The 25,419-nt window shown below is 41.1% G+C and overlaps 2 protein-coding genes across 2 annotated transcripts in view; one reads left to right on the top strand and one right to left on the bottom strand.

Moving 5' to 3' along the window:
• Window positions 1-25,419, top strand: part of hth (Meis homeobox homothorax) — a 347,668-nt gene that overhangs the window by 210,517 nt on the left and 111,732 nt on the right. Inside the window, 1 exon segment of the mRNA XM_089738552.1 lies at window positions 5,869-6,017. Within this exon segment, the coding sequence (XP_089594678.1) occupies window positions 5,869-6,017 (149 nt within the window).
• Window positions 6,302-13,294, bottom strand: LOC149499813 (uncharacterized). The gene has a single exon (XM_089738693.1). The coding sequence runs from the start codon at window positions 10,677-10,679 to the stop codon at window positions 9,918-9,920; it is 762 nt and encodes a 253-aa protein (XP_089594819.1). The 5' UTR covers window positions 10,680-13,294; the 3' UTR covers window positions 6,302-9,917.

Here is a 25,419-nt window from a genome sequence, read left to right as displayed (position 1 = left end):
CAATGTTGCGGTCGTGCACCATAATTTTATTGACTCGATCGTGATATTAGTTAACTCGAACCAAACTGTTGAGGAAAACGCAATTAGGTCCTTATTTCTCAAGGTGGGTAATGCAATTTACCTTGAATTGAAAAAGTTTATAGACAGATCGGCTAATATTGATAAGAAGCAAGCAAAATTATTTTTGTTTTTGTTTTAATTACAAAAGTTTGTGTATAAGACTTAAAATTGCTTCGTAAGTACGCAAGACTAAAACTGTACAAATAGATGACCTTACAATTAATCGAACTAAAATCATCTCCAAGATTAAAGTATCATTCAATTGTAATTTTTTTGTAAAAAACAATATTTTTTATGATCGGGATTAAAAACTTCTACTAGGAATAAAAAAAACGAAAACTTGAAGAAAACCAGCCGATTCTCCTGAAGCGATCGTAACACCGAATTCGATTACATTAAGTTAATTTAACTGCATCTCTTGACTTTTCGCACGAATCTATGTTTGTATACATTCATTTGGGGGTGTATTAGCGAACAATAGGGGTGGGGTGGCTGTGTGCGTGGGACTAAGATGAATTAGGGGATTACAATGTTGCATCACACAACTGCACTCTCTGATTTTGCACGGTTGCGAGTTCGTACAGGGTGATTTTCCTGATAAACTTTCGTCGTCTTTGCTGAATGCTTAGACTGTTGCTGTGATTTTAACGGGTTTGGCAAGATGGAGTCTTGATGCTGGCAACGAGTGTGCGCGATAGTGAATACATAAGGGTCATGGATAGCAAGTTCGGTTCTTTAAATAACATGTATCTGATTTTGGTTTTTTATTTTTTTATTGCTTAGATGGGAGAACGAGCTCACAGCCCACCTGGTGTTAGGCGGCTACTGGAGCCCATAGACATCTACAACGTAAATGCGCCACCCATCTTGAGATTAACTTATATCTTAAGTTCTAAGGTCTCAGTATAGTTACAACGGTTGCCCCACCCTTCAAACCGAAACGCATTACTGCTTCACGGCAGAAATAGGCAGGGTGGTGGTACCTACCCGGGCGGACTCACAAGAGGTCCTACCACCAGTAAATTGCTATCCGATTTCAATTCGTGCTTAAGCATTTATTTAAATCTCTGACGACCGGCGCGCCTGTTAAAAAAGCAATCCAAACGAAACAGATTTAAAAGCAGTAAATTCAGACGACAAGTCACGACTCACGTAAAACAATTACACAGACAATAATCCTGCCGTTTTCGTCAAATTTCAAACTGTTTTATTGCGTTTTATAACGCCCTGTATCGAGGGATGCAACTGTTAGGGCGGCGGGTAATGGCCTAAGAGTAATTTTATTACTTTGCCCCCATTACCATCACAATGTGCATGCCACCGGTCGAATGAGATACGCAGCCACTGCTCTCCACCGAGTTCAATGCTTTATCGATAACGCTACGAACTTGACGTATTCGGTTTACTACTATGAATATTTTAATGATTTAAATGTCATTTTACAAATTACTAGTGGTCCCGCAGTAGTCGAAATTCGACTATAATTAATTGAAATTATAAGTTTCAACATTATTATGGTCCTATTGCTACAGATTTCACCAAGACTACACTATAGACAAATACTCGTAATATTAAAGATAAACGATACTAACCTATTTTTAATTTGACTACAGACTTTATGCAATAACAAAAGTTTGACAATAAACAAAGAGTATATGTGTATGTGTCAAATACATGGTAGTGTGTGTAATGTTTTCTTTATTGATTTAATGTATCTTTTATGCATTATTTAAAAAAAATATTAGCATTGTGCACTTCTTCTCTATATTCTCTATAAGTGTGGAAAATTTCATACTCCTCCGTTCGCGCAATTTTCGTAAAAAGGGATACAAAGTTTTTGCTTCACGTATTAATATATAGATATTAGATCTTTACCTACGAAATTGTCGCTTAGTGTACAGAAACTTAAAAGTCATTTTTTAATAAATGTTTTTGATGCATCTCCGTCAGCGCAGTAGTAATTTCAAATTATTTCACGAAAAATCTTATAATCACTCATATCAGTTAGCTTTCCTTGAGAAAATCGTGAGTTTTCTCTCGAAATTAGGACTACGATTGTTTACGTCTTAAGTAAGTGCGAATATAAATTTTTAAAGTCGTACAGGCTACCAGGATTACAGAACAGACAGAGAGAGAGATGCTCGAACTACGTACTGATTCGATTTGTTCGTGTAGAGATGAATTTTTGATACGGCTCAGTGCACGCTAATTTGTTTATCGTGTTCGCGTTAGCTTGCCGCGCCGGCCTGCTCGTACCCGCCGAGTAAGATGCAAGGAAACTTACTGAATTATTAACGACGACAATCTGACATTGTTTTTTTTTCTCTAAATTTTTTTTTATTGCATACTAGCTGACTGGGCAGACTTCGTAGTGCCTCAATCGGGAAATAAAAGACCTAAACTTTTGTATAAAATAAACTTAAAACAAACAAGAGGAATCCGACGGGTACAGATCAAAGGAAAAACAAAATTGTTTTTTTTTTTTAATTCCGAGCATTTTCAAATTTATTTACCTTTTAAACCTTCTCTGGACTTCCACAAATAATTCAAGACCAAAATTAGCCAAATTGGTCTAGTCGTTCTCGAGTTTTAGCGAGACTAACGAACAGCAATTCATTTTTATATATATAGATAGATAGATATGGTTGGACGAGCTCACAGCTCACCTGGTGTTAAGTGGTTACTGGAGCTCATAGACATCTACAACGTAAATGCCGCTACCCACTTTGAGATATGAGTTCTAACGTTTTTTTTTTTTATTTTTTTTTATTGCCCTAGTAGGCAGACGAGCATACGGCCCACCTGATGGTGAGTGGTTACCGTCGCCCATGGACTTCAGCAATCCCAGGGGCAGAGCCAAGCCGCTGCCTACCGTAGTCCTACGTCTCAGTATAGTAGTTACAACGGCTGCCCTGTCCTTCAAACCGAAACGCACTACTGCTTCACGGTAGAAATAGGCCAGGGCGGTGGTAACTACCAGCGCGAACTCACAAGAGGTCCTGCCACCAGTAAAAATCCCATTTTTGTTGTTATTTCATCGGAGCTTAGCTGTGGAAATCGTTGTGTACATTTTAGATTTCGACAATTGTTTCTTTAATGATATTAGGATAAGCACAGAGAATGCGATTAAATGATTCTATATGTAGACAATCAGGTCCACTCCGTACTGCGTCATTTAGATTGGAACGCATCATTAGATAAGACGACATGCAGCACAGATACGATTCCGTCCATAATCTTTCCTAAACATTAAACATTGCTTTTGACAATAAATTAAATAATTAAAACTAGTCTCTCGAAAATTAGTACTCACAATACAAATTCTGATCTGATAATTTTTACTGGTGGTAGGACCTCTTGGGAGTCCACACGGGTAGGTACCACCACCCCGCCTATTTCTGCCGTGAAGCAGTAACGCGTTTCGTTTTGAAGGGTGGGACAGCCGTTGTAACTATGATGAGACCTTAGAACATATCTCGAGGTGGGTGGCGCATTTACGTTGTAGATGTCTATGGGCTCCAGTAACCACTTAGGTGGGCTTTGAGCTCGTCTATCCACCTAAGCAATAAAACAAAAAAAAAAATGACATGAGAAATAATTTCAAAATCTACACTACTTATTATTTTATAAATCTACAGTGGTTTTTACGGATTATCCATTATAACTATTGAACCTTGCATCCGATTGACTTGAAACTTGGTATCCATGTAGAAAATACGTGTACTTAATGGATAGGTTAATAGGCTATATGAGTGTTGGACTCCCTAATAATAATGACAATAAATAATAATGGTAATTTTAAATGCCCAGAAAAGCGGGCGAGTACGGCTAGTGGTCTCATAAATGTCATACGTCATCCAGGTCAAAACAATTTTTAGTACACAGAGTCAATTAAAACACAGATAGCACGTACGTACAAACGCTCACACAAATACACGTTTGTGAGCGTTGCATTTAACTTCCATATCTGATCTTTAGAATGGACAATCTAGAAATCTCAGGGACATCTTATTCTGCCGGGATTTACTACAGAGCGGGACTCAGTACACTTTATGGGGCCCACGGATATATTAGTGTTGTTAAATTTGAAGGGGGCGCCAGTGACGTTTCGTCTTTTGTTTGAAATTAGTTTGACTTTTTTTTTATTGCAGGTGGGTGGATAACCTCAAAGCCCCCCTGATTTTAAGTGATTACCGGAGCCCATAGACATCTACAACGTAAATGACGCCACCTACCTTGAGATGTGAGTTCTAAGGTGTATCGCTCGAATGGACCAGACGTTTTATCCTTTAAGCCACGACGACATCTAGATGTCGACACATGTGGCATGCGTCCGACCTGATGGATTTTTGTTTTTTACATGTGCTGATAGCCTTGAGAGGCTATTTCAGCTTCACCCTAACGTGTAGGTGAGCTCACGGGGCTCAAACCGGAGTGTTGCTAACACTGACCCTAGCAAGAGCCGTGCTTCGCAGAATCTACCACCGGATCGGAAACGCGACCCACTGAGAAGATTCGACGAGAAACTCAGTGGGCTGTGTCTGAGGGTTAATTTTCTCGTCAAGCCCTTCGTCGCAAGCGTCGGGTTCGATGAAAACGATGACCGGACATATTGTTGGTCGAAAGGCTCAATCTACACCGGGGTCTGCGTTTGAATCCGTATCGGCAAGTTTAGGAATCACTGGGTCTGCGTTTGAATCCATATCGGCAAGTTAAGGAACCACTGGTCTGAACCATAAGAACGTCGCGGTTAGGAACGAGCCAATCACAGCGCCATAACTCTGCCTGCTCCGTATTCAAGTCGCGCGCAGATAAGGCTCCGCGCACACGTACCGTTTAGAAGTGCGTGTCGCAATTAGCACGCCGTTCCGATTGTGTGTAATTAGCTTTATGCGCTACGCAACCGAGATGATGTCTGGTGATAAATTATAAATGAATTTAACGTTTTGTATTCTTGTTTTGTAATTTAAGTTAAATTTTTTTTTAAATTTCTGAACGCCTTCGAAGCACAGCTCTCGGTATAGTTTCTGTGTCTGCGATTTTAGCTAGTTTCTTTTTAACTGTCTGTCCATGGGCCGACGGTTCATACAAAACGTGAATGGCGCCATCCTTTCTGATATATGAGGTCGATGTCTCAAAGGTATTCCGGGACGCACTAAACGACGCAAGCAATACAAGTTCAAAAATCCACATCACGTCCTAATCGAGGTACAAAAATACAATCAGAAAAACGAGAGTTTTCCATTATATTAACGTGATGCTATGAATGTTTAGTTATACCTAAATCCATGGGTTGATACCGCATTACTAACATTTTTTGTCTTTAACAATATCACGTTCTTGATGGGTAGTATTGACATGATTCTTCAAAGATCATCTCTTTTTCTTTTTTTTATTGCTTACATGGGTGGACGAGCTCACAGCCCACTTGGTGTTAAGTGGTTACTGGAGCCCATAGACATCTACAACGTTAATGCGCCACCCACCTTGAGATATTAGTTCTAAGGTCTCAGTATAGTTACAACGGCTGCCCCACCCTTCAAACCGAAACGCATTACTGCTTCACGGCAAAAATAGGCAGGGCGGTGGTACCTACTCGCGCGTACTCATAAGAGGTCCTACCACCAGTAAAAGTATATTATTATATATTAAGTGCGGCGTTATTAACTCAGAAGTCTCCAGGTTAGAGCTTATCCTCAGAAAAGCTACGGGCTCGTCTGCTCGGCAAATCTAAATGAACAAAACAATTTATTCAAGAGGATCTCGCCCTTTGCTTCCTAAGTTCTCAAAGCTTTTTGTTTTGATCAGGTGACGCGAGTAACGCCAGCATCGGCTCCGGTGAGGGTACGGGCGAGGAAGACGATGACACGAACGGTAAAAAGAACCAGAAGAAACGCGGAATCTTCCCGAAGGTCGCCACAAATATCCTGAGAGCGTGGCTCTTCCAACATTTAACGGTAGGTCTCCTATCTGCTGTCAAACATGAAGAATAGGTCTCGGTAGGCAGCGGCTTGGCTCTACCCCTGGCTATGCTCGTCTGCCTATAAGGGCAAAATGCATTAGTCAACAACTCGACCCGAGCTGAAAATTAAGGGTTCTCGGAGTCTATAGACACAATGTGAACTTCATGCTAGAGGTTACTGGTAGTAGGACCTCTTGTGAGTCGGCACGGTACCACCACCCTGCCTATTTCTGCCGTGAAGCAGTAATGCGTTTCGGCTTGAAGGGTGGGGCAGCCGTTGTAACTATACTTGAGACCTTACAACTTATCTCAAGGTGGGTGGCGCATTTACGTTGTAGATGTCTATGGGCTCCAGTAACCACTTAACACCAGGTGGGCTGTGAGCGCGTACACCCATATAAGCTATAAAAAAAAGAGGCGAATAAGCGTACATTCTAACAAACAAAACTTATTGGTTTTTAGTTAACAACGTGTGCAGTTAGCAGAATGATAGTGTGTGAATTAAACATTGGTACGTACGGTCACAAAGGCACCGGTCGTCGTATCGGAACGTCCGAACTGTAGCCGGTCGCGGTTCCGTCGCGGCCACGGACCGGCGCCGGAACGTTTTCCAATTAAATCCCGATCCCAGGAACAATAGTATTGTGCGTCGACTTTACACGTGTTACCAACCGTTTTAAATAATTGTGGTTTTTTTTTGTTTCCGCGGAGGTTGTTCTCTGAACGGGTCACCTTAAAATTATGTCGGCATTTTTATACCCTTCACTGTTTCACTATTTGTTAACACCCGTCTTGCTTACTTCAGACAGAGAGCCACCACTAGCTCTGGTGTTAAGATCGGATAACCGTCTTCCTATGAAATTCAAAATTTTTTACGTTTTGACCTCATCATATTAGAATGTGCTATTAATATTGTAGTGTAAGTAAGTAACTGCTCAGTGGTCGGTGAACTCGCTTGTGTGTCCATCACCTAGACTTTATTAGCTTACGTATCCAGACAAACGGATCTAAGTAAGTGTATAATTATTATGATAAAATGAACAAGTCGCAATATGAACTAATGTTTTATTTACGCTAGTAACACTTGCGGAACATCCGAGAACTCATTGTAATAACAAAATTAAATCTGTTATATCGGTATTCTCCTGTGAATTTATTCAGAAAACTAAATGTAAATGGGTGTATCAAGCTGTCTCGACAGTTGTAAGTGCAGGGCCCAGTGTTGCGTAGTAATTTCTAGAATGGGATCTGTCGAGGCGCGGCGCGGGGGCCGTGGCAGGGGCGAGGAGGGGCGGGGGGGGGGCAATTTCATTACCGGTCCGGATCCGCGCCCATAAATCACCCGGCCCCGAAGAAGCTCAGCGCTGTTCAGGTGACGCTCCGAAGTCGCCTGAGCCCCCCGCCATTTTCTGTTTCATTCGAATCCCACATTCTTTATGACTGCGAAATACGTGAGCGAACGTACGAATCGTGGTTTTTCTAATGAAACAACGATGAATTTGTACAGAACGGGTCAGAGTACAGGAGAAACAATATTCATTTATTCACTCATACACAACAGTTTTCGTTAATGGCGCCGAACAATTTCAAGTTACCGTTACAATGGAAGAACGTTTCGTTTTCGAAAATTTCAATCTCGAATCTCTTCGCTATTCGAAATTTAAAAAGACTAACCGTCCTCGAATCGAATTAGGAAGCTTTTAGCGTTTCGTTTCGCGCGTTTTTGCCGGTCGCTGTCCTCGTCCATTACGAGCGCTTCAAATTACTTATAATTGCTCCGCTTAGCGCTAAGTGCTTTCATTACGGGCTCCCCGGGCAACGGTTCCGGCCACGGGAACGCTCTTTAATGCATCGAACGAACGAATCAATTCGGTTACAGCCCGCACGGATCGGGCGTCAAAATGCGGTCGCGGAATATTACGGGATTGTGGCAGAAAGAGCATTCGACCCACATTTCGCGCGGCAACTGCACAGCTGTCAACGTGACGTTTGAAATATACATTCGATTACGCTCCGCGGGAAATTGGATGGCGCTCGGTGACAGGCGCCGTCACCTGGCCGGGCGCGGGACGCACGGTGCCGCATTCGAGTCCTTGACCACAAACAATATTACAGTTGAATTGTGAACGATTGATCCGCGATTACTGCTAGGGCCGTATCGGAGCCAGTGCGGCTCGGGAATCGATTCCGGGGCACGCTCTGTCGAATCGATGTGATTGTGGAATTTAAATTCAGCGCGCTCTCCGCAATATTGGTTACAATCTGTACGGTCCATTCCGGGAGTGGACGTTTTGAATTTTAAAACAAGCCCGTTTCCCTGCACTTACTACGCGTTTGAATTTCATATGCGTGTGAGAGATTCGGAACTGTGTTATGCGATATGTATTATTTTATCAAGAATCGGAATAATTCTGAAGTTATTGTTTCTGAAGCGAATGGAAGATTTCCCTATATGATCCGAAAGTGGGTGTTGAGTTTTCTTTGCGGCTTGGTCCTCCATGACAATTGTCCTATGGGCGTCACAACTTGAATATGACGAGACGTGAGGTCGTAGTCTCAACTGAACTGCATAGTAGTACGACATACCTTGTGAGCAAGCATTTAGGTCTGAAGGATGAAACAGCCCTCCTATACGAACAATTTAACTTACTTTGAGCTCAAGCTGGGGACATGGAATCCAGCCTAACTCCAGGTGATCTCGTTTATTCAGCTCAAACCGTTCTAAAAATCATAAACACTGCATTGAAACTCAGCAGATCGTTACTAGACTCCAGCCAATTTTTATTAGCAAAGAAATCGCGTTTTCCTCTTCGGACAGGACTGGCTCGATCTTGCATTCCGACATCCAATTATATTGATACGCCCGTATTCGGTTTGTAGAAATCCAGAAATCAATAACAAGCGATCAGACGAGCGCGGTTTTGTTATACAAATGATTAAAATAGCATTGTACTAGCTGCCTCGACAGACTTTGTCCCATGAGCTTCATTTGAACTATTACGAACATTCAAAGACTAAATTATTAAATTAAAAACATTTAAATACCTCAGTCCACGTTGCTATCCACACAGCTGAGGACAGGCAGGAATGGCGCAAGATGATGCAGGAGAAAGTTATTAGAGGAGGCCACGACCCTCAGCACTGAGGATTATCGACGCAAGGACGAGGAGGAGAGAAAGACCAAAACAGTCGAAACGAGCCGTCCTCAAGCGATGCGACTACCAACGAACAGCATTTCTTTTTATACATATTATTAGGAATCAGAAGAAAAACCATTTAAAAAAAATAACAATTAGGACACGTATACAGAGACTTAAAACAATGACTCACGCACACCACGTCCACGACTACCTTCTCTCACGAACGCCGCCGATCGAATGAATGTTTCGAGCAAAGGCGTTGCTATTTATAGGCACTGTACCCTCAACATTATTATAAAATTCGTGTTTCCTAAATTAACACTTAAAGTCTTTGAACGATGTTCTCTCGACGAATGTCAACCGACAAATGCGCGGGTGACGGAGCTGCACGCCGGTTTTATACCCTTTTTGTAGGGCATTCCTTACACGGCCTCTCCTGACTGTGGTTCGTCCTCGACCACATAACTGGGGTCCACTCGTAACGATGATGCGGAAGCGTGCGAAAGATCTTGTTAGATCCGCGCCTCCTGAGAGTTCGGCAGGGCAGCCATCCCAGCTCCAGTCTGCAACCACGATGTGAGGCTGCACCACGTGTGGCGGGCGTCCCGCTCGACCATCCTGATAGATAATCCTGAAAATGCAGGCGGAGCGCATAAGTAGCTCAGCAGGACTGCAAACGAACTACTCACCAAAGGCATTATAGTCCCCAACGAGTGAAGCAGCAGGCCGCAGATTGAGCGACATCGCCCTCTGCGTCACTGCCAGTCGTACGGCACCGGAAGTCGGCGGCTCGCGAGCATCACGTGCAGTGTGCACACGAGCAGCACGTGTGATAGGCACGCCAGAAACAGGCGAGCGCGCGCAGGCAGCGGCACGCGAGCAGCACGTGCTGTATGCACGCCAGAAACAGACGAGCGCGCGCAAGCAGCGGCACGCGAGCAGTGCGCGCAGCCAGCGGCACGCGAGCAGTGCGCGCAGCCAGCGGCACGCGAGCAGTGCGTGCAGTATGCACGCCAGAAGTAGATGAGCGCGCGCAGCCAGCGGCACGCGAGCAGTGCGCGCAGTGTGCGCGCCAGAAGTAGATGAGCGCGCGCAGCCAGCGACACGCGAGCAGTGCGCGCAGTATGCGCGCCAGAAGTAGATGAGCGCGCGCAGCCAGCGACACGCGAGCAGTGCGCGCAGTATGCGCGCCAGAAGTAGATGAGCGCGCGCAGCCAGTGGCACGCGAGCAGTGTGCGCAGCCAGCGGCACGCGAGCAGTGCGCGCAGCCAGCGGCACGCGAGCAGTGCGCGCAGCCAGCGGCACGCGAGCAGTGCGCGCAGCCAGCGGCACGCGAGCAGTGCGCGCAGTATGCGCGCCAGAAGTAGATGAGCGCGCGCAGCCAGCGGCACGCGAGCAGTGCGCGCAGCCAGCGGTACGCGAGCAGTGCGCGCAGTATGCGCGCCAGAAGTAGATGAGCGCGCGCAGCCAGCGGCACGCGAGCAGTGCGCGCAGTAGCAATCATCCTTAATGCGCATATTCCTGTTATTATCCAAGGGCCAGTGTGCGTCGCCCTTCGTTAAGTGTCTTCTGCATTTGGTTACCAGTGATGCCTGTAAAATGGTCCCAGACCCACTCGTACGAAGATCGTATTAAAAACGTACGAGTGCATTCCACACGCAGAGCGTATTCAAACGTGTGAAGCTTCCCGGCACGCCGACCATACTCAAACGTGCCGAGGCTTCTCAATACGCCAGTCTAGGCCGATCGTATTGAGGCATCTCACCGTGCAGAATTAATTACACGAGTGAGGGATACGTAAAATGGTCCCAGACCCACTCGTACGAAGATCGTATTAAAAACGTACGAGTGCATTCCACACGCAGAGTTTATTCAAACGTGTGAAGCTTCCCGGCACGCCGACCATACTCAAACGTGCCGAGGCTTCTCAATACGCCAGTCTAGGCCGATCGTATTGAGGCATCTCACCGTGTAGGATTAATCACACGAGTGAGGGATACGTAAAATGGTCCCAGACCCACTCGTACGAAGATCGTATTAAAAACGTACGAGTGCATTCCACACGCAGAGTTTATTCAAACGTGTGAAGCTTCCCGACACGCCGACCATACTCAAACGTGCCGAGGCTTCTCAATACGCCAGCCTAGGCCAATCGTATTGAGGCATCTCACCGTGACTCCGAGTGAGGGATACGTAACTAGAGAGCAATCATCTATAGCTCACCCTTCAGGTTCACCATAGGAATACGTATATCTGTGAACAATGATCATTATTAACTTTACTGACTCTCAAAGAAGGCAGCACACGTCTCAGGGGTCCACTCGCCCCGCCACGACACCATATATTGTGCAGCTGCTTGCGTAGTTTTGCCATAACTGCCATTGAGCAGCCGTAGGATAGAGTCCACTGGGTAGAATTTCGACAACCTTATACGAGCCACGCATGCCGGAATCAAGTTTACCTGCCGACCGATATTACGCAGCTACCGGCACGTCGCTTGCGTGCTACTGCCGCAGGATTCATCGAGGGGCCCGAGCTGGCGGCAATGCCCGTGAGGCACAATCCTCACCATTCGGTAAGGTCCACAGATTGCCGGATCTAGATTTCCTGTAGACTGAGTTATTACCAAAACAAGATTATCGACATTCAAAACGGCTGCTGCTCGTCGGTGCCCATCCACGCGAGCATCATATCGCTTTTCACTTCGTGGTACCAATTGATGAGCTCTACCTCGACCTAGTTCTCGACGAACTCACCTCGAACGATACACCTCAGTCGTGACATCAGTATTTAGAGTCCTCACCACAGGTGTAGTGGCGTCTTTTCTACCAGAAGCTGCAGGTCGGATGTCTGTTGTCTTGCATTTTGTGATGTTCAGAATGAGCTGTAATCTCAAAAGTGGAATTGACCATTTTGCCAACATAGTCCCGAAATCACCTTCGGAAGTATGCAGTCAACCTCAAGAATTATCTACCTGTGTGACATTACGAGTCACTGGTGACTCATTTAGTGCCTGAACCCTATGAGGACTCGGCCTAACCTGACCTCCACTAAAAAATGAAATCAAATCGTGAGTAGATTAGTGTTCGCGGCTCTAACCTGAGGGCCCATTATGCCCCGTATCACTATTAAAGTTCAAAGTTCTATCAGAAGTAACCCATTCACTCAGCCAAACCCTAGCATCGTCCCTTAAACATGATGCCACTCGCGATAAGCATTCGTGGTCGTTCCACGCGTTAACTTCTCTGGCGCGTTCTACTTTTTCGCACAAACTTCAATGAAAATTATTAATCGATGGGTCAAAATACGATATGTAATAATTTTGCGACCTTGAGGGTTGCAAAGTTTTAATTGCTTCCATTAAAGCACTGGAGAGGGTAGAGCATTAGAACCAGGGATACTAGATTCTACGTGGCCTTGTTGCGAACCAACGATATTCGACATGGGAGTCGTAATTATCCGTAAAATATTGGTGGTCTGTTCAGCGTGCTCCTTATCGTTAGAACGTGTCGCGACAGGTCTATCGTGCGCGAGCGCATCGTTCGTATCGCGATTCTGTCTATCATCTCTGTGATCGCGAAAGCATAATATCGTTTTCGATTACGAGAATCATCTCGAGACGGTCGCCTCCGTGTACTAGGAGTTTCAGTATATCTCATTATCACAGTTAAAATTTGCAATCACACAAGAAAAATAACAAATAAAGTATGAAAGCATCAAAGTAAGCAGTCTTTGTAAAACAAAACAAAGTTCAGAGTTTTACGCTACTGTGGGCTATTTGAGTCCTTTATCTCACTTCTGATATTAGGAATCAGAAGAAAAACCATTTAAAAAAAATAACAATTAGGACACGTATACAGAGACTTAAAACAATGACTCACGCACACCACGTCCACGACTACCTTCTCTCACGAACGCCGCCGATCGAATGAATGTTTCGAGCAAAGGCGTTGCTATTTATAGGCACTGTACCCTCAACATTATTATAAAATTCGTGTTTCCTAAATTAACACTTAAAGTCTTTGAACGATGTTCTCTCGACGAATGTCAACCGACAAATGCGCGGGTGACGGAGCTGCACGCCGGTTTTATACCCTTTTTGTAGGGCATTCCTTACAATATATATATTTTTTAAATATCGAATATATAAACATAATCGATTTAGTTCTCACGGAGAAATACAGCTAAAAAGGAAACATCTCTTCGAATTGATAACGTCCTTTTATAAAGTCGGTTAAAATTCATGTGATGCGTTAGATAAAATGGCTCATTTGGATACTTATAATTTAATAGACATCTGGTAATTAAATTTCGTAGCATCGTTTGTTTGTTTTCTATTCGAGCAATCTTTGCATTGTCGTGTGTAGTGCAGTCATTGTCCACACTTCGAGGAAGGTTGTCGGTATATTACCATCAACGAAAGGCAGGTTGCACGCGTGTATCGCCAATAAATCTGTGTCATTTATAGTTTAGGTTGACGATAATAATGGAATAGTTAAAACCGAAATTTTCAGCAACAGTTTACAAGCTGAGGAATTAAATAAAAATAACAATTTTGTTTTTCCTTTGATGTGTCCCCCGTCGGACGGGTTCCGTTTGTTTGTTTTAAGTTTATTTTATACAAAAGCTTAGGTCTTTTATTTATCGATTGAGGCACTACGAAGTCTGCCGGGTCAGCTAGTAAAATAATAAAACATAATTGAAGTTCAATTAAAATTTCGAATTGTGATTCTAAACACCAAATAAAACGGACCTTTAATTATTATTATAATTTACTTTACTTTACTTGTTTACTTTACTTTACTTGTTTACTGGTGGTAGGACCTCCTGTTTACTGGTGGTAGGACCTCTTGTGAGTCCGCACGGGTAGGTACCACCACCCTGCCTATTTCTGCCGTGAAGCAGTAATGCGTTTCGGTTTGAAGGGTGGGGCAGCCGTTGTAACTATAATTGAGACCTTAGAACTTATATCTCAAGGTGGGTGGCGCATTTACGTTGTAGATGTCTATGGGCTCCAGTAACCACTTAACACCAGGTGGGCTGTGAGCTCGTCCACTCATCTAAGCAATAAAAAAAAAAAAAAAAAATAATAATAATAAGATAAATGTTGCGTGTTAACGGAAATTACTCTAAAACCAAATGACTTTTCAACCGTCGTTACTATTGAATATTTAACGCAAACCAAAAATATTACACTCGTCTAGGTTTTTATCACTGTCATACATACTCTATATTGTATCTTGGCGAAAGCAAATCGTGTTTCGGCAAGTAACCGAGCCGGTGTCCACTCCGAGAGAGATACGTTATCTTAACGACCCTCCTCAGAGGGAGGGAGGGTACGCTGACCCTGCCATTAGTGTTGTCCAAAAATCGAATGCGAAAATATAGAGTTTAGGTGTTTTTTTGGTTTTTTGCTGACGGGCTGACGAGCTCGCCTGGTGTTAAGTGTTAAGTCTACAACGTAAATTCCGGCACACATCATGAGACATTAGTTCTAAGACCCTTCAAACCGAAACGCATTACTGCTTCACGGCAGATATAGGCGGATTCGTGATGCCCACCTGTGCCTATATCTGACGCCTAACCACCTTATAACCAAGTATCAAGTTCCTAACCGATAAACAAACACGGCGACGACATTGAAATGCTAAATTCATAGTTGATTGACATGTTGACTTGGTCATTAACCTTGTCATCGTTTTCTTGTAACCGTTATGCAAATATTAATTATTCAATAATTATGAGCTACGTAGGAATGTAATGAACGGCTTCAAATTAATTAAGTAACCGCGTATAATATTTATTATAAAATATCAATAAGACCGAGTAATTCTATTAATAATTTAATGCTTTGCTGGTTTTTACGTTGAAGTTGAAATAGATCGGCAGGTGAGCTCAGGACCCTTTAGATATTAAGCGGCTACCAGAGATCATAGACAGCGGGAACGCCTTTACTCAATTGTAGTCCGTAGACGGAAAATTTTATCTACGTTCGAATATGGCTGATATAGTCATAGTCACACTGAGGTAAAGAATTAAAAGAATATTGTAAACTATTATACTGATATCTAATTTTACGTAGTACAATCAAAACGTATCGTCTCCAATGAAAGTTACAAAAAAAAGTTCGAAAAGTTCCGTGAGCTGTTTTTGCGACCACAACTACATTTGCCAAAGCTTCTGCGTGGGAAAGTGTCGAGTGTCCTAAGCAAACTTGTGCATAATCTAGTTGGAAGCCGACCGCCCGGGCAAACATCGCAACCCTTCCATCAGGGCCCTCGATATCGGATAACCGGGTATTAATTAACCGAGCATATTAGCTTTTGTTCTCCTTCAATATAAATGTTTTCGTTTGGACTACGTGCACAACTACCGTCTTTTGATGCCTCCTCCAATCGCAGGCAGTCGATGGCATGCATTATTGATGGTCTAATTGAAAAATGTGACACTGAGATAAATACATTTTAATTAAAAATGTAACAGTAGAAGTTATTATATACCTATTTTTTTTTTTTTAACGCTGGGGAATCCATTTACGGATACCCGGTCGAGGGGGGTAACGGACCGGGTTATGTCGAACTCCGGCGCCTACTGAGAGGAAGAAGGGGAGAAGAGAAGAGCCGAGGTCCTTCACCTGCCCCAATTTCTCACAGGAGACTACGCCTTGAAAAAGGCGCGCGAAGCACTTGCCCTGCAGAACGACTACCGACTAAACCCCATCGAGCCCCACCACTCCGACTCCACGAAACCCACGGTACCGCACAGTGCGCGCCGAAAGAAGTTATTATATACCTAGTTCTTTGTGTAAACCTTTCTGTAGATGAAAACGAAAAGTGGTCTTTCTATACGTCCAATACTTAGTGATAAATAAGCAGGGTATATAGATTAAATATACGCGAATGTTTTTAAGCACTTCACTCCCAGCACTCGGAAGAGGTTTGCGAAAATGAAGCAGCTATCTATTCATTGCAATGTAGTGTCGCACCAGAAAATGCATGTTTCACGAAAACGTATACAGCTCACGTACAATAAACGGGGATCTCGAAAACATCCGTGAAGGCATCCCGCGGAGCCGACGACAGAAATCATTTCCGGCGGTCCGTTGGCCAGATTTCCGAAAACTACCCACTTTTTAAGTCGGCGACGTTAAACCGGACCGCCGGAAATCTGCAGGAAATAGAATGTGGAGGTGAGATGACGTCGTTGTGACGTTACCGAAGTTAGAAGGAGACGGAACTGACGCACGATATCGCTCCTTGAATCGGCAAATTGAAATTTGAATACCGGTTCAGCGGTTTTTTTTCTCTAAATGTAAGTAAGCCTTTTGACGCAAAAAAGAAACATTTTTGCGCTTAAACCAAAAACAATAATCTAGAACATTTGTCTTGGGTCTGGCTTTTCTTGAGCGACTAACTCGACATCCATTTCAGCATATGTTGACTGCGTGCTGTCTTATCAATCAGAGTTACAGGCATCAGTTCCATCATTCTATTCATCCAATTAGTTGTCCGTCCTCAGCCAATTGTAGACGAAGCAAAAACCTTCCACATTGTCAACTCATAAATGACCGTTTATTATAGTTACGAAACCAGAATAAACCTTTCCGAGGGTTAATTTCGCCCTCCCTGCGTCCAACGCTTTCCCAATATTAATAAATTCTCATACAGCTGGATTCGCCTGCAATTTGCCCTCGCCGTCTAAAAGTAAAACTTACGGTGTACCCTTCGCATTAAATAAGGGGCCTTGTGATTTCAGCGCGACGCTGAAATTGGGAAAATTGAGAAACAATTTTTTTGTGGGTAAAAATGGCGTAAAGATCATCACTCGAACATACAAATGACGCGCCACCCTTATTCTGTTATCACGGAATACTTACGTTATCGTGCAGAACGCGTCCCAACAACATTACGGACATTTTAAATTCTATTTTCAATAAAGTTATCTGAGATTATCTCGGATTATCGTTCGTGTATCTGGTATTACAATATATCCTCGGATAAAACGATTTTACCGGCGGTCGTTCTCAAAGGGAACTCGATAGGCACGTAACTCAATACCAGCTCTCTAGGAATTCCTGTAGCGACCTCCTGTGTTCTATGCTGCCCTAGTACTTTATGATCATGTTGCATCATCACGCTACGCTTGTTCGATGCTAACTAGCGTTATTATTACCGGCGCAGTGTTTCGCGAAGATTGCGAACGGACCAAAGAGGATATATGATAATTTTGTTGGTTTATGTAATGTTGAAATCGAAAGAAATAATTATATAGAAATTAAATTTTTGTAATCAATAATTACCAATTATCGTATAGTAGTTGTATGAGTCGGCTAGCTAGATCATAGGCATCTAGATAATCTTATGTTCAAATTAATAATTTGTTATCGATTTTTTTTAATTGATCCCCGCTAGCGCATCTCGTAAGACAAATCGATATTTTAGCGCGTGACTATAATATGCGCACACATGTAACACATACTTTTATTTTTGTAAAGATTGTATATCACGATTTGAGGCAAATATATCAAGATTTATCGGTGACATTACAAAATCATTAAAAAAATCTGTGAACGTCGCGTTCATAAACAATCTTCTATTTTTTTTCTTAAGATTGTGGCTTTTTTAGAATCGGTTCCAGAGTTTACTTTCCAATAACAAATATGTTACATGACATCAAAACTCACAGAACTGATTTTGAATTCGAATTCCGAGTTTTCCAACGCATCTGTTTTGATATACAGAAACTTTCAGACGCCGAAAAGTAATTATTGAGAGCGTTAAAACAAACTTACGTCATCAAACAAACGCGGATACAATGAAAATACAATGTTTTGTAAAGAAAAATAATGGAATAAAATTGAAACTCCGTAACGGTAACGATATATCTTCGCTAAGCCGGCTTGAGATGTTGCAGGTGGTGCGTAATATCGTATTTTTAATATACCCCTAGATTTGGCGGGGTACTTGATACCGGCTCGAGATCTTCGAATACATTAATCAAACCAGCGCTACCTACTCGGGGCTCCTTCTTATATTGCGAACGTAAGTTATGGCTTAATATAGTGTTATATAAAGATATGTGCGCTGCAGCCACGTAAGAGATTAGATGGAGCCGCCATCTCTAAATTCAGGTTGATTCGCGATGACCGAACCTTTTGATTTGCTGAGGATTGATTGACGATTGATTATTACCCATTTTTTTATGTATATTTTGAAGTTATACTTCTTTAGGAGCGTTATGAAAAATTGATGAGAGTGAAATTTTACGATGCGTGTGACACAAAATTAACAGAAATGAAGTTGAAGCCACAAGTGCTCCAATACAATTGAGGTTAGCTATCCGTATGTATTATTTAGTAATATAAACGACAAAATTATTATTTAATATATATAATTCATACTAAATATTATTAAATTATTAACGTTAAATATTTATTATTAATTATTCAATATCAAAAAAAAAAAAAATATATAAAGTATAACTTCTTACGCGCGTACATAAGTACACGCACCCTTTTTTTTTAATGATAGGACTGCTTGTAAGCCCACACAATGAGTTACCATCTTTCTAGCTAATTCTGCCGCTCAGCTGAGATGGCAACAACTGCTAAATAATCTAATAGAAACTACAGTCCTTTGTCTTAAGAAAAATGGCGGTATTTTTTTTTTTAAATATTCAATGGCCTGGCATTATTAACTTTCAAGCGACGATAGTCATTTGTCATCGTGTGTAAGAGAATGTGTATTTAAAATAGAAGTCATTTGATTGTATCTGTCAATTGTCAAACGCTAACTTGCTTTTAAAATGTTTTTTTACTTTGGTAATTAATTATTTACAGAGTCGTATTACTAATCTAAAGCCAGTTGTTTTCATTCTTAGATAAATAGTTTACACCTGCACACGGTCAATTCTTGTAAATGTCAACCCGTTAACGAAGAAACAAACAAGCAAAATTTTTACATGTACATAATATTTAATTAAGACGTTGGCAAATGGTTCCTAATGACAGCTGACATTTCTCGGCCCTTATCTCTAATGTCAAACTTAAGTTTAATGTTTTTAAATTAAAATGAAATATATTCTACCTACGACCAATGCAAATTTATTATTTACCTTTATATTATGTAATTAAGACGAATTGTCTTTTGGCGAACGAATAGTTTTGTTTTTGTCTTTTTAATACAGACCGACTTGAGCACGTTCTTACGTCATATTGCAATTGAGTGCATTCGTGCAATGACTATTAGAAGTTGGAACTTTGTATTTCTTAGTGGCGAATCAAGCTAGGCGTATATTGTTAGAAGTCTATTTTATTTTTATTTTATTTATTGGGTACCAACATACTACATATTAGCACAGAGTATCACAAATAGCATATACATTGATCTCACACTAAATGCTAAGAAAATTATAGGTACTGATTGCATGCATTGGTAAACCAAGCGCTTTATTTTAAGATACTAGAAAAATAGAAAATATAAAATTACATTAAAAAAAATCTATAAAGCTTCTAATTAAAGCTCAATGTGGATTGGTCCCCGGTCTCTGTATTTTACATAGGGTGCCATGTGTAATATACGACACGCTTTACATATTAAGATTAATTGACTTAAAAAAATTAGGAGGCTATCAATTCGAGAAATTTTTGTGTTTGTCATCTTAGTTTTTTTTTCTAGTTAGATTTTGATGATTCTATTTTTATTTGAAAACTAATGTGATAATTCTTATTAATCCACATTTAATCAACTTTTACTATGTTCATGATATACTCGTCTTATTTTGCTGAAGTCGGCCAAACAATAACATTAGCTATTGCTCGGTCGACAGTTGAAGATACGATAGATTCAAATGTTTGTTATGAATACGAAATGTCTCGACCCTCGACAAAACCTTCAAGTTAAAGCTCTCAGAGACACGAACCGTCAATAACAAACTTGAGCTTTTCTGTTTTGGGCTTTCAGTCGAACAGAATTTAACTAGGTGAATGGATATGGTTTTGATTAGGTTTTTCACGCGGTTTCCTTCGCGATTAGCTTTAGGATAATTTCATATTCAACAATCTTCAATCAATCTTCGGACAATAAATGTTACCGTGCTATTAATGCAAACAAAAGTCTTGAGACAAGAACATGTATAATCCTGACTCAAAAATATTCTAAATACTAAATTCTAATGAATGTATGGGGAGGGGGATATTCGGACGAGGTTTCTGCTGTTTCTGCCGCGAATCAGTCATTAGTTCCGCTTCGAAGAGTAAGACAGGCCTCAAGATCGGCCGCGGTATTCACTTAGTGATGTCTATGGGCCCCCGTAACCGGAAATCAAGTGGAATCGTCAACGCATTTAAGGCATTAAAAAGTAAGTTAAAAATAAACGAATCTACAAATATAATAATACATATCTACCACTAACTACGACTGAATCAAAGTTGCAAACCCTTTTTCATTGTCCATAATTCCCTTCGTATAACCAAATATATAATAGTATAGGATAATCCAATCCTAAACTAACAAGTGACAAACTTTTGTTTTTCCACGTAAACATATGATTTTCAGGCAACACCGAACTCGAGCAGTAAATTCAAGTCAAACTGAATGGGTTACAAGCGGAAATTTTTCCTAACACGGGGAAAACTTTGCATTTTCCCCGGCAAAGTCGGTAGAAGTTGGTGCAAGTAATCTAAAGTTAGGTACCAGGGCCGCAGAGGCTATTTAGATGTGCATCTTAACTCGCCCATATATCTAGATTGTGAGAACTCCCCGACCCAAGCTCCGTTATTTTTTTGCCTCTTTTCGCCTCCGCGAAGAACAAAATAGTAAAAGTGGACGAGATCCAATAAGATTTCCAGCTAAATGATCGCTCCGAGCCGCTTTCAATACTATCGAGTTAATTGAACGCAGCTCTTACAATTTATGCGCTCCTAGTCAATGAAATTGGATATCTTTTGTGTTTTGCATACGACGCGGCCCGTGTGAAACACTGAATAAATTTAATTCTTAATAGTTTAGTTAGAAAATAAATAATAGTAGTAAAATACTAACGTATTTTCCGCTTTGTTAATATCCTGAAAAGCACCCTACGCTTTTTTACAGTAAAATCATTTTTACTTACACTATTTTTAATTCAAATTTAATAGAATTTATTTTCTATTTTTTAGTTGTATTTTCTATAAAAGCGTATTTTGTTAGTTTTTTTAATCTTTTTTTATTTTTCATTTTTTAGTTGAATTTCAATTTTTTCAATTTTTTTTTTATATTGAATTTTCATCGATCCTTAATAAGTATACCAAATTTGGAGTTAATCCGACGTTTTGAAGGGGGTCAAAATCATGTTCAAAGATTCCGTGACAAACATACACACGTCTGAAGCTAATAAAAGCGTATTAATAATATCTATCTGGGAGTCTTGGGTTGAATTATTCACGATTGACGCGGTAGCTCTCGTAGGCCCGAACGCCGGTAAATCGAGCGAAGGTATATTTATTTAATTTTAATAACCGAATGATTAGCATACACAAACGTTGGCGGGTGCGGCCCGCTGATAATGCGCACATTTGCATCCCGCTCCGTGCCTATGAATTATCGGTCATGTGCCAGGGCCGACAGCTCTCCGTGTTTATGCTAACCTGGTATTTTGACGTTTAATTTTCGTGTTTTAGAACCATTACTCATTTATTTCGCATGTGTGCTTAAACAATTTAGTTGCCGGCTCAGCGGGTCCCGTTATGCGGGCTTACGATGTTTTTCAGCCGGCTCGCTTCGATACATTTAGCGGTCCGTGTTTATTTCTAATGTATTTTATGTACAGATGTTATAAATGTGAAACGATTATAATTGTATTATACTACATATAAACGTAGATTGTAATATTTTATAAAGTCAAATGCTATTTAGGTGGCAGCTGAATTCAATAATAATAATAACTAGCCGTACTCGCTGGTCATTTAAAATTCACTTCAATATTATTAGGGAGTCCAACACTCATATAAACATTAGTCTATCCATTAAGTAGATGTATTTTCTACATGGATACCAAGTTTCAAGTCGATCGGATGCATGGTTCGGTAGTTATAACGGAACATCCGTAAAAACCATTGTAGATTTATATATTAGTATGGATAAGCCTTTTTATTTCTTGTTGTACAATCTTAGGTGTATTATAATGTTACATTAAATAACAAATATAACTTTTGTTGGAAAGTTAGCTTAAATTATGTTAGTAATATAAGTACGTGTACCTATTAAAATAAATATAAATTAACAAGAAATTCTGGTTTAGGTAAAGGTCTCCTCCAAAGACTTGTGTATTAAGAATCCTACCCCAGATATTCCGGGTGAAGTTCCAATGTAGCAAAATAATTGAAAATAAAAGCTGAATTCAATAAATACATAAAAATAGTGAAACTTAGAAAACAAACAGCCGATAAAACTAATGAATAATTAATTGACTCACAAGCATACCGAGATATAATAATTTCCAGTGACCAATCAACTCGACGTGGGCTATCGCATTTCGCCTGAAGGGTCCGTAGGGTCGAAACAAGTCGTGCCTACATAATTTCGGGTACTAGGAGCGTAGATACGGGAAGAGCTTAGCTAATCAGAGCCCGCCGGCCGATTAACCCGGGCGAGATAACGCCTCTCGCGCGATTAGACATGCTGACCACCCCGCGCTTATGGACGCCTGGTACCTATGGACTACCCTCGAGTATCGACGATAATACTAGGGGATTTCCTTGCTTCGTCCGTTGTATATTTATGCAAATATACGTATATAAGGATTAGTGTAATTGCGCTGTTGCTTACCAAATGTGATTTTACGGTTTCAATTCATTTGAATTATAAAACGCGTTTTTGAATGTTTGCAAGTCAATGTTATTGACTGAGCGTGTCTGTTTATTTAATAATAGGAACGTATGCCTTTTGTGTGTTCATTAAGCAAGCCATTCGTTAAGTTAAAGCAACGCGACCGATTTCGGCTTAAATAAACGGTAATATTTAGTTTGCTATGGCGGCGCAAAGCCACGAATAGTTAGTTGTGCAACAAGAGAGCAAAGTTGTTTTTTGTTTCGAGTGCTGATTTTGAGTCCCGAGCAAGCGAAGGATTCTATGATTGATTTACTCGTTACGCTCGTGCGACCTGGGACGTAAATGCGCCACCCACCTTTAGATATAAGTTCTAAGGTGTCAGTATAGTTACAACGGCTGCCCCACTCTCCAAACCAAAACTCATGACTGCTTCAAGGCGGAAATAGACTCACAAGACGAACGACTTACCTTATGAACAAAGTATAATTACAAACGAGATAATTTGCCATTAGAATCTTTTTACTAACGAGGTACCTAATTGGGACCCACGTGATTATAAGTCACGTTATTTATGTAATATAAACGACTTTTTTGTAAATAGTGTTGCCCTCACAATGTAAACTGTTGTTTGGATTGAGATTCCATTTTCACTGGTTGCAGACGATATGCATATGGATATTTCTAGAAGCACGAAGCTTTGTTTTCCCACTTGAAGAGTAATATAACTGTTACACCAATGTATTTTCTACAGCATCAGTAATAAGAGAGTCGAGAATTCGTATACCTGTCTTAATAATACAAAATTTTCATTATTAAAGTTTAAAATTAAAAATACAACTACATACATAGTAATTTCTGGAGTAATCTCCGCGGCACGAGTCTATCCACTTAGTCGCCTCATCCCCATATTTCAGGCGAAGCTTTAAAACTCGGGCGCGTTTCGGTCTAGACAGACTGAATTATCCTAGCAACTTCACTTAGTCTAAATGCACTCTCAAAATGCTTGCGCTACAAGAAATTTTAGTGAATTTGAACTTTCTGTCAAGTACGAAAAGCTTAATATACATTGATGGCGCTTAACTGACGAAGAATCGAAAATGGTGATGAAAATTCTAAAACAGTTTTCAGATTGGTGAAATGATTTCGAGGTGGGAGGCGCATTTACGTTGTAGATGTCCATGGGTTCCAGTAACCACTTAACACCAGGTGGGCTGTGAGCTCGTCCACCCATCTAAGCAATAAAAAAATAAGGATTTTTTCTGCTGCACGCTGTAACCAAAAATTTAAATCTTTTCAATATTATTTAACTAGCGACCCGCCCTCGCTTCGCTTCGGTAACTGTAATTTATTATTGATTTCTATACTATTTAATGGATGTTATTATACATATAACCTTCCTTTTCAATCACTCTATCTATTAAAAAAAACCGCATCAAAATCCGTTGCGTAGTTTTAAAGATTTAAGCATACATAGGGACAGACAGATATAGGGACAGAGAAAGCGACTTTGTTTTATACTATGTAGTAGTAATTCTACATAGTTCGTTCAGTCTCCTCCTTGCGTCGGTTTCCTCATTACTGAGGGTCGTGGTCATGGCCTTGAAACAGATTGTTTTTTATAGTGCACCGCCATCTGTTCCTATCTGCAGCTGAGTGCAGAGCATCGTGCACTGTGGTATCCAGGGCTGCACGAATCTGGTCCGTCCAACGGGTCGGGTTCCTGCCTCTTGGTCGCTTGCCCTCGACCTTTCCAGTGACATAATACAATGACAGCTATATCAAAACTCGCGATCAACAATTTCCTAGTTCAAGCCACATTTATGTATCCAGAATTGTTGGTATGGGATTCAAACCATCAATGGTATAGTCTAGTTTCTCCGCCCTTACATATTAAGCTTCAGTTTTTTCGCCGTAGAGCTTTACAAGGAACCCACAATGATTATTTTTTGAGAGCGCTTAGATCTTGCAGGCCCGGACTTGGTATGAGAGTCAGCGCCGTACATCAAGTGAGGATAAATTCAATACGGTATTTCATAACAATAAGGTGTATTTTAATATCGGTTGGAGCGAATATCGTTCAATGCAATCCGCCCAAGAGAGGCTGCCCAATCAAATCGTAGACACATGTCTGGCGGACCGCCAATCCTGTCCCGGCAGCCTCCGAGGAAAATTCATACGTACATATTGATGCTGTATTATTTTGTGTCCCAAAAACCAAAGATATTGGAGGTATTATGTTAAACCGATAACATAAATGATGGTGTGTTTATTCTACTATGGATATGAAGTCATTTTCATTGTAGCGCGTTTCTGGAAGCACTAAACATGAATTGGCAACGGTCACCGATTGAACCTGCCCTAATTTCCACGTCAAAGTAATGGATTCCTCATTTGTAGAGTGAAATAACCTTTATTCCAATGCACTGAAGATATCTCACAGTCTTAAGCC

Source organism: Bombyx mandarina, chromosome 25 (assembly GCF_030267445.1).
Source record: "Bombyx mandarina strain Sakado chromosome 25, ASM3026744v2".
Taxonomy (NCBI): Eukaryota; Metazoa; Arthropoda; class Insecta; order Lepidoptera; family Bombycidae; genus Bombyx; species Bombyx mandarina.
Note: the sequence above shows the minus strand (reverse complement) of the source record. Positions and strands in the feature narration are given on the sequence as shown.